The sequence below is a fragment of the Grampus griseus genome (genome assembly GCF_964374135.1).
Source record: "Grampus griseus genome assembly, chromosome: 11".
Lineage (NCBI taxonomy): Eukaryota > Metazoa > Chordata > Mammalia > Artiodactyla > Delphinidae > Grampus > Grampus griseus.
Window position 1 is genome coordinate 43,520,861 of NC_139005.1, and position 9,692 is coordinate 43,530,552.

The 9,692-nt window shown below is 54.3% G+C and overlaps 1 protein-coding gene across 1 annotated transcript; it reads right to left on the minus strand.

The window, feature by feature from the left end:
* Positions 1-1,228: 1,228 nt before the first annotated feature.
* Positions 1,229-8,196, minus strand: NFE2 (nuclear factor, erythroid 2; the record flags this gene model as incomplete). The annotated part of the gene is made up of 3 exons (XM_082665106.1): positions 8,170-8,196; positions 3,413-3,581; positions 1,229-2,230 (listed from the first exon to the last, which is right to left on the minus strand). The coding sequence occupies exons 2-3, from the start codon at positions 3,524-3,526 to the stop codon at positions 1,229-1,231; spliced, it is 1,116 nt and encodes a 371-aa protein (XP_082521232.1). The 5' UTR covers positions 3,527-3,581; positions 8,170-8,196.
* Positions 8,197-9,692: the final 1,496 nt, after the last annotated feature.

Here is a 9,692-nt window from a genome sequence, read left to right on the forward strand (position 1 = left end):
TCTGTAGGCATGAAGATTCCAGTTTGATCACTTCTGTCTGCTTTTTTGTCTCAACTAATGAATATCAGAACTTGGAAGTAAGGTTTCTCTATTGAAATGGAGCTAGTAAAATTGAATAGAAGTGTAAAGAAGCAAAATGTAATTTATATAATTCAGTGATTGGGAAGAGTGGGAACCACCGCAATTCCAAGCAAGGAGATGAAGGTGTGTGGAGGAGGTTTGACTGGACTTTGATCCATGTAGCTAAGAATTCTGAAACTTAGTCGTGTTCGAAGAAAAAATATACTAATAAAAGGCCCTAGATCTTCAAGGATCTAGAAAGGGGGGCGGAGACACCGAAACAAGTATTGGGTAACTTCTATCTAATGTAACCAGGGAGATGGAAGATTTCACTGAAATGCATACTGTGCTCCACTGTGGAGCAGACTTGGTACCCAGACCTGGGTGTGAAATCCCCTGAAACTTGGGTGTCCAATCAAATTCTCTCATTGCAATCAAGAGCAGCTCACTCAGTCTTCTGAGAGAGCTCTGGCATATCAGGGCCCAGGCTGAGGGAGTCCTGTAGAAGTAGGCATGAGGAGGGGAAAACGGCCTGTGGGCGTTCTAGGATTCCAGTGCCCCAAAGTTTGTAAAAGGAGTGGCCTAACACTCAGGGACCTCTCACAGAGGGTCTACTCGGCTCTGGCAACAATCCCAGCTCTATAAATAGGGGGCCACCCGAGAAGGTGTGGTTCCACAAATCACCCATGGCCCCTGGCTCTGAGAAGGGGAGTGAAGGTGGTAGATATCACACTGCTCAGGCCCAAGCGTCATGTATCCACACGTCTTCATACAGAGCCGTAGGGGAAAGAAGCAAGCTCAGCAGAACTACCTCCCTGCCACCAGCAGGCAGTGAGCTCTGAGGGCACCCCCTTCATCACCCTCCCTCGAGAAGGAAGACACAGCGGAAAGCTGTTTCTGTAGAGTGCTTTATATACCAAAGCTCAGACAAGAGATTGGAGACCTGGGAAACGGAATCACGGAAGAGAGATTCCAGCCCTCCCCTCACGTCCTCGCCTCCGGGCAAGCCTCACTGAACACACCTTGGACCTTCCAAATGCCAGGTTTCCCACTGTGGTCCCTCCTGGTCTACAGAACTCAGCTCCTTCTGGGCCTCACGGTTGGGGAGCACCTTTATCAGAAGAGAATGAAGGAAACCTCCATCACCAGCCCCAACCCTCCGGCCAGCTCAGTCTGTGGCCTCCATCTTGGTCCCCCGGGGCACCAGGAAGATGGCGCCATCAGCAGCCTGGTGCAATGCATACTCTTCAGGGGAGTAGCTGTTGCCTGCCTCATCCCGCAGGTGCTGGAAAATGTCACGATACAGCTCCGTCAGCTGTTGGCGCATGACCTCCAGGGTCCGGTCGGCCTCGCCTCGGGCCCGGAGGAGGCGCTCCCGCTCACTGCCCAGCCGCTCCAGTTCCCGCTCCAGCTGCACGATGGTCTCCAGCTTTCTTTTGCGACAGTTCTGGGCGGCCACCTTGTTCTTGCCCCGCCTTCGGATGTCCCGGACTAGTGCCAGCTGGCTCTCCGTCAGCGGGTACCGTGCCAACAGCTCGTTGAAGTCATCTACTGGCAAGTTGACGATCTTGTCCGTAGGGAAGGGGATCTTCATGGCCAGGGCTCGACGCTCATCCCGACTCCCCGCCTCCCCCCGTGCAGTGGGCTTGGCCCGCACGGGGCCCGAGGAGGGCTCTAAGGCTAAGGGGGTCTCGGCAGGTGGCAAGGCATAGTTGGGGTGGGCCAAGGAGTTGGGCATTAGTGAGTAGGGGTACTCCACTGGGTACATCTCTACGTACTCGCTGCGACGCCGACCAGCCTCCGTCCCCTCCAGCTCAAGAGATTCAGCGTCACTGTAGTTGAGGGATAATCCTGAGTCAGATTCTGGGTCTTCCTGGGGCTTGGATGGCCCCGCTGACAGCCCAATGTCCAGGAGAGCCAAGGGGTCTGGGAGGGGCTCACTGAGCAGGCCCGAGAGGGTCAGCGGCTTGGAGGCTGGTACGGTCATGTTGCCATAGGCGTATGGGGGGTCTGGGACATGAGATGTGGGTGCTGGGAGCTCATAAGGTGGTGAAGAAAGGGGAAAGCCAGCCTCCGGGTGGATTGAACAGGGGCAGTAACTTGGAGGCGGCGGGGGTCCAGGGTATGGGGCTGGCGGCTCGAAGGATGGCTCACTTGGAGCGTTTAGGCCCTGCAAGAAAAGACACCAAAAGGTTTGGAGACAGGCTGAGGAAGAGAAGAAACCAGCTGTCTCTCAGAACCAAGCCGGGTCCCCTGAAAGACCCAGTGAGATAAGCACAAGGGAAGAGAACGGTGCTGAGTATCGTTGAAAGCTTCTGGCAAAGTTGTGATACAGTTCGTTCACGAGGAAAGTGGCTTAAACAAGAAGGGAAGTCACGCAACAATTATGGAATCCCCTCCTCTTCAGGAGAAGTGCTTACTGTATTGAAATGGCTCATGTCCCTTTATTTCCTTCAGGAAGACAAGGAGTGTCTCCAGGATGACCCTCGGAACCCTTTTCCTGCTGCCACTATCTAGGGTCAAAGGGTCAAGTTCAGACCCTGGCCATGCCCTGGGTGCCCAGCAGAGGGAGCTGCTGTGTGGGAAGAGGGCTTAGGGCAGATCCTGAGGGCCCAGGCATGGTGGCAGGGAAGAGAACGGGGTGGGCACAGAGCCAGGTCTGGGGCTGAGAGTTACCTTGGGGAGCCGGCACAAGCTCTGCCCTCTCCCCTTCAGTCCCTCTGTCCCTGCCCAGGTGCAGAGAGGAGGAGAGAACGTGCTGGAAAAGGGCCCCCAACCCACATCGGGGAGCCACCCTGCTCCAGCCCAGCTGGGGACAAAGGCATCATTGTTAGGCCAACAGACACCCCTTTGTCCAACTAGCAGGAGGAGAGGACCCCGGCATAGTCTGACCCCCCTTCCCAAGGTCAGAACTACAGCTCTGCTACCTGAGGGAAAGGGGACCCCACCCCCACCCCGCCCCGGCTGCTGAGGGCAGGGGGAGGAAGTGAGGGAAGAAGATGGGCAGGATTGGAGGAGGTCAGAACAGAAGAAGGTGAGGAAGGGAAGGCGGGACAGGAGGTGGGGCAGAGAGACGTAAGCAGAGTGACTGCCAAGAGAGCTTACACCCCCAATCAGATCCTTCCTTCCCCACCACTCCTATCTCCTGCTCATCCACACTCCCTCCCCCTCAACGCTCTGGTCTTCCATCCAGATCGCCCTCTGACTCCAGCCCTTCCTTTCACAGTGCCTGGAACATTTCCATCTTGAGACCCTGGGCTCTGCTTGCTCCAGCCCCCGGCCTCAGTCCCAGCCAGACTCCCTGTTTGTCTGCTTTTCCCTCCCCCCACCCCTGCCCCCTAACCCCACTCACCTGCAGCTCAGTGATGGACATGATCTCTTGCCAAGTCAATTCCATCTCACCCAGCTCCAGAGTGGGCAACTGTGTCACCCTGTTCCTGCTCTGCTGGGGAGGACACGGGGGCATCCTACTGGGCCAGGGCCTGGTCCAAGGTCCCGAAAGCCCAAATGGTCCCAGCAGTCTGTGTCAAAGGAGAAACAGGAGTTAGGGCCTCTCTTGCCACAGGTCAGCAATTTTGTCCTCCTCCATGGAGAGGCTCCCTCCAGCTTCACCTGAGGGAAGGAGATGCCTCATTCCCCGCCCTACCCCACCCCCATTCATGCTGTACTCATCATCGGACAAACTCCTGAAGCTAGAAAGCCTTTTTCTGCCGTGTTGTCTGTATCTCACCCGCTATGGCTGTAGGCAGTTCCTTTGGGAGCACAGTAGGTTTTTATCTTCTTTTCGGACAAGATGCCTTCACTTTCCCCTACTTCTTACTCCTCAAAACTGTATCACTGGCCAGGACAAAAGTCACATCATCCAGTGTTTTTTATTTTTCCTGTTTCCTGCAGCAACATCAGGGATCACTCCTGCTCTCCTCCTCTGCCCTCACTTTTAGGATCTCAGTTTTTTCTTTCCAAGATGAGAGCGAGTGCTTGGGGATCCCCAAGGAGTGTGTTGTGGGAAGAGCCAAGCAGACAGCCCCTCCCCTTCTCTAAGATATGGCCCAGGCCTGGTGACTGATAGCAGCCCTGCCCTCTGCTCCTATCCTGGCCCTGGGCTCCCCTGCCTGGGCCAGATAAGAGGTTTATCAGCAGCAGGCAGCAGAGGAGGAATGGTCTCTGGAGACACTGGACCTCTGCCCTGTGTCCCACAGGGTCATCCTGGCTATACCCCACTCCACACAACCAGGGGTCTTTTCTCTCCTGAGGTCATATAATAACCACAGCAAAGACTTATTTGGCATTTGTCTAGAACCGAGCTGGTGGTTTATAAGCACTCGTTTATGAGATTGATTTCCACAAAGATCCTGTAAGTTCCATTCAGAAGTTGAGACTCAGGCTGATAAATAGCAGAGTCAGGTCTGGTACCTAGAGTTGCCGACTCCACTAGCCCATCCCACCTTCCAGGCGCCTTCCCAATCCTGCTCCCATGTCTCCTCCATTCGCCGAGACTCTATTGGCGGTCGACATCAATCAACTCTTTCTGTGGAATCTCAGACTCTTTTTTTTTTTTTTTTAAATTTATTTTTGGCTGCACTGGGTCTTCGTTGCTGCGCACGGGCTTTCTTTAGTTGCGGCGAGCGGGGCCTACTCTTCATTGGCAGTGCACGGGCTTCTCACTGCAGTGGCTTCTCTTGTTGCAGAGCATGGGCTCTAGGCGCACGGGCTTCAGTAGTTGTGGCTCACGGGCTTAGGTGCTCCGCAGCATGTGGGATCTTCCCCGATCAGGGCTCCAACCCACGTCCCCCGCATTGGCAGGTGGATTCTTAGCCACTGCGCCACCAGAGAAGTTCTGAATCTCAGTGTCTTTTCTCTTCTAAAGAATATTTCTTTAGAGGCTTGAATACACACTTCCCTCCAGCCCCCTTTCTTTGGATCTGGGCTCTAGCTGCAGCTCTGCCACAGGGCAGCAGCATGATGTTGGGCAAGCCATCACATTTCTCTGAGCCTCTGTTTCCTCATTTGTAAAACCAGGGAGTGAGACAAGTTGAACTTGGAGGTCCCTCTCTGCTTGGATAGCTCAACATTCTCAGTAACCCCTCACCCCACCTTCATCTTCTCCTCTCTGTCAACCTCTCTCCTCATCCCACCTCCCTATTCCCTGACACCCATCTCACCCTCATCTGTTCTCCCTGCCTTCGGCAAGAGACTTCAAGTAGATGTGACAGGGACCTCCTGATCTCTTAGGGCCAGACACCACACCCTACCTTTTCCATGTAAGTGAGGGCAGGCAGGCTGGGTGGGTGAGGGAGACTTATAGAAGGACAGAGCATAGGACTGGATGACCTTAGATCACCACAAGGTTGGCCTATCACAGCTATTTAATATGGGATCCACTCTTTGACTCACCACAAAATTGGTGAGAACTTTAAATTGTCCTTTCAAAGGAGGATCTCCCCTAGCCCCTGCCCCCTAACCCTAACCCTAACCCTAACCCTTGTTATATTGCCATCCCCAGAGCTGGGAGTTGGTATAGGCACAGGCCCTCGGCAAGTGGGCAGAGGGTGGGGTGTTTATGTCTGTCCAGGATGCCATTTCAACACCGGAACCCCACCTTCCCCCACCCAGGTTCTGGCGGAAATTGCCCAAAGGCAAAGTGAATGGAGAAGGGGTTTAGGGGGCAGGGACGATGACTCTTGCCTCACAGTCCTTCTCACACACACACACACACACACACACACATCCCATTTTGTCCCTCATAGTTTCCCGGATCTGACTCTTAGGTGCAGTACAAAGATCCTGTCCTAGGAGGCAGGAGACCAGGTTCTCTAGCCTTCCAGATGCATGATCTAGGGCAAATCGCTTCTTACTCAGACTCTCCTATTAAATGGGGACAGACTTGGAGAACCTCCTTGCAGTAGATTGCATCTGGCTCAGGCAGTCACAAACTTTACTGTGGCCTGCCTTCACCTGGGGTGCTTGTGAAAATACAGAATTCTGAAAGCCACCCTGGACCTATCGAATTGAATTCATAGGCGCAGGTACCCCGCAATCAGCATTTTAACAAGTGGCCTGGTGTTTTTGATGCCAGAGGCCCACCCTACTTCGAAAACTACTAAACTGGTCCAACCATATGGACTTAAAAGAATGCAAAGGCAGAAGAGCACCTGGCAAGTAATCTCCAGACTTCTCCTAGCTTCACACCCTTGACCCAGGCAAGGCTGGGTTCTAGGCTGCCCTAGTCTCTGAGACTAGATATCAGCCCCTCCTCATAAAGACCAGGAATTTAATCTTCCCCTCTCCCTGGGACAGGGAAATGAGAATCCAGAAGGGCTACTGGGGGAGGTGGGAGGTTAGGAAAGAGGCAGTTAAGGAGAGCCTCAGGTTCAAATGCAACCAGCTCCCTGGTGCAGTGGCAAGTTTGCACCAGGCCAGAAAGGAGTAGTCTGTTTTTCCCTAGACACTCAGAGATGGGTGGTGGTCTATACAACAGGCAAGGTCAGGAAGTCTACCTTCAACAGGTCTTAGGAGTCTCCCTTCCTGAAGACGGGCCAGGGGGCTGGCAGCCAGAGGTATGAGGGTATAGTCAGAATTGGATCAAATAGAACATCACAGAGGGTACAGAAGCTGGAGAGATACTGGGAAAGTGGAACATGCCTCCCTGTGTCCCTTTTCTTTTACAACAGACGGTTCTCACTTTCCAGTTTAGCCCACACTTTGAGGTCACACAGACATCTTGCTCCCCAACATTGCACATCAGGTAGGATGGACACCATCTCCAGAGACTCTAACCCACCCTCTTTACTCTCATCCTGATGGGATTACCCGGAAAGATCTTATCACAATCCCTGAGTACAGTACACACAGAATGACATGGGAGCTTTACGTTTCAGGATACAGAATGAGGGCCATTTGGGGAGGGATGCTGGGGAAAGGAAGATATTTGGCCTCATCAGCAGCCCAGGGCTCTATAACACCTTGACAAGGGGGAGAGACACAGAAAGGGCTCGCCTCTGGGACGCTGTTGTTGTTGTTTGTCTGGGACCGTGTACTGAGGCTTACTAGACAACCCCTCCTCTCCAGGTGTCAATAGAGGCAGGGAAAGGATGGGGAGGGATCAGTAAAACTTGGGGTGTGGTAAGGCAGATGAGCAGCCTATTCAGAAAGGTTAGGAAGAATCCCCAAGGAGGGAGAGGTACACAGAAGTGAGAGAAAGAAATAGCCTGGAGGGAAAAGGGGCTGGGGAGAGAGGTGCGGAGGGAGAGTGAACGAACAGGGTAGGTGGGGGGCCAGTTTTGATCACAGTAAGGTTCAGTCTCCTGGGGACATACATGACTCGAACAGGTGCATGGAACAAGGGAGAGAGGGACAAGTTTCTGCCATCCTGTCACTTGGTCACTAGACCCCCCAACTCCAGTCCTTCGGGGGCCAGTGACTAGAGAATCTCAGCCCCAGCAGATGTGATACCTGACCTCTTCTCTTCCACTGTTTCCCAGCCCTCTACCTCCCAAGCTGCCAAGATTTCCAGTCAGAAGAAACTATGCTGGGGTGGGATGCCTTCCTCTCCCTTCCAGTTCCAGCTACTGCCCTAGGCCCAGAGAAGAGAACGGGCAAAGGGAGGCGAGAACTCAGCACCCTCTACCCCTAGCAGCCCATCCTGCTGCAACGACACCTCCCAGCAATCCAGGCATCCACTGTCTCGGATTCCTTAGCATTCCCCAAACCTCCCAGATGGCTGGACGGGGCAGTGGGATAGGACGGAGCAGGGGAAAGGAGGGTACCATATACCTGAGAGTCTATTGGCTGCCCCAGGGCAGCCAGCCTGCTGAAGGGTTACTCAGTGTCACTCCCCAGCCCCTCAGGCGTGCCTCAGGGGACCACTGTCTGGTCCCCATCCATAGCCTTTCACCCCCAGAATCCCAGAGGGCTCAAAAAGCCATCTAGGTCTTCTCCCAGAGAAATTCCCAAAGATGTCAAATTCCTGAACCAGAGGCAGCCTGGAAAGGTCTGAGATCTCCGAGGAATGCACGGCAAGTTGCTTATTTTCTCCCGCTGCCTCCTTCACCTCCCCAGCTTGCCCCTGGGTCCCCCTGGAATCCTCCTCCCACCCTGCCCCTCAGGCACCTGTGGCAGGGTCCAAGCAGGGTGAGGAGAGAGATGTGGCTCCCGGTGCTGTCTCTGGGGAGGCTGGGCCTGGGCTGACACCTTCTGGGTGAGGATCCCTGCTACCTCTGAGAACCGGGGAGGGCCGTGCCCTGCGCCCAGGCCATCGCTGAGTGCCCAGTGTGTAGGCTCGGGCCCGAGTGAGGGGACCTCAGGGGCCGGCACACCAGCCTCCTCTCTGAAGCCCTCAGCCTGAGTTCTCCGTCCTTCCTCCAACCCTCCCCTTTCCCCGTGGCCCTCCTCTCCTCCTGCCCCTTCTGGCCAAGAGAGGAAACTTGAGCCCGGTGTGGTTTCTGCCCGCACCCCACCCCCACCTTGCTCCCAGCCAGCGGGGGCACGCATGGCTCCAAGCCTCTCCCAGCCCTCCTTTTGAGCCCAGGAGTCCAGCCAGCTCTGCGCTTCTCCCATGCATCTGATGGATTCCAACCTGATGATCCGTGGCAGAGTGACCTCTAGACTTTATACAAGTTGTAACCTCCTTCTCTTTGCCCCCTTGACTCTCTGAGGGGCAGGGAAACTGAGTCCTGGCAAGGTGGAGGGCAGCTGAAGAAAAGGACCAGATGTCTAGCAACCCAGCTGTTAGGCAGGTGGGCATTCAGGGCACTGCTTTAATTTCAGGAAAGCCTGGGCTCTGGGCAAGGGGTAGGGGAGCTTTTGGGGGGAGGAGGGGCCGGCTGCTTTGATGTGTCCTTTCACCTGTAGCCTTCTCCCCTCCCCCTGCAGCCTCAGATGTCCTAGGACAAAGGCCTCTTTCTTGGACAGGTTTGTTGTCAGTGTGTGAGGGGAGTTGGGGGTGGGGGAGGCTCCCAGCAGGGACATTATTCACCTCCCTTAAAGGGGACCCTAGATGCCCTCTGTTCTTTCTTCCAGGCAAGGCACCCCAGCCACATGGCAGCTACAAACACTGGACAGACCAGGACACGTGTGTAGGATATCAGGTCCATCCCCCAGCACCCACGGCAGCTCTGGGGCAGACCAGTAAGTACACCCCAGAAGTCAGTCATTCATCCATTTGCCTCAAACTCACAACCCAAGTCCCAGGCCAAACAGATCTCTCTGCAGAGACTAGGAGAAAAGCCTTGCTTCCTCCTAGCTTTTAGTGGTTTTCAGCTCTAAGGAAAGTCCTTCCTATGTCTAGCTTCACTCCTTATAGCTGCAGCTTACATTTTTTTTCTATTTTTTCTTCTTATGATGTTCAAGTTAAATTGGAAACAGTTAAAGACTGGGGAGGCAGGCAGGTGCCACCCTAAGGCAGAGCTGGCATTCAGCCAGCATTCTCTTAGAGGGTTGCGTTCACTATTAAAATAATGAAAATATTCTGTCCCTGTTGGTGAAGAATAGCTTCTGGGAGTCTTCCAAGTGTCCCCACCATTCCACCACTATGTCAGCCACCCCGATTCTCTCTCAGGACCACCCCCACAACCCAATAACCCAACCAAGCAACTCAAGAGGCAGTGTGATACCCACCTCTTTGCAGCCTCCTT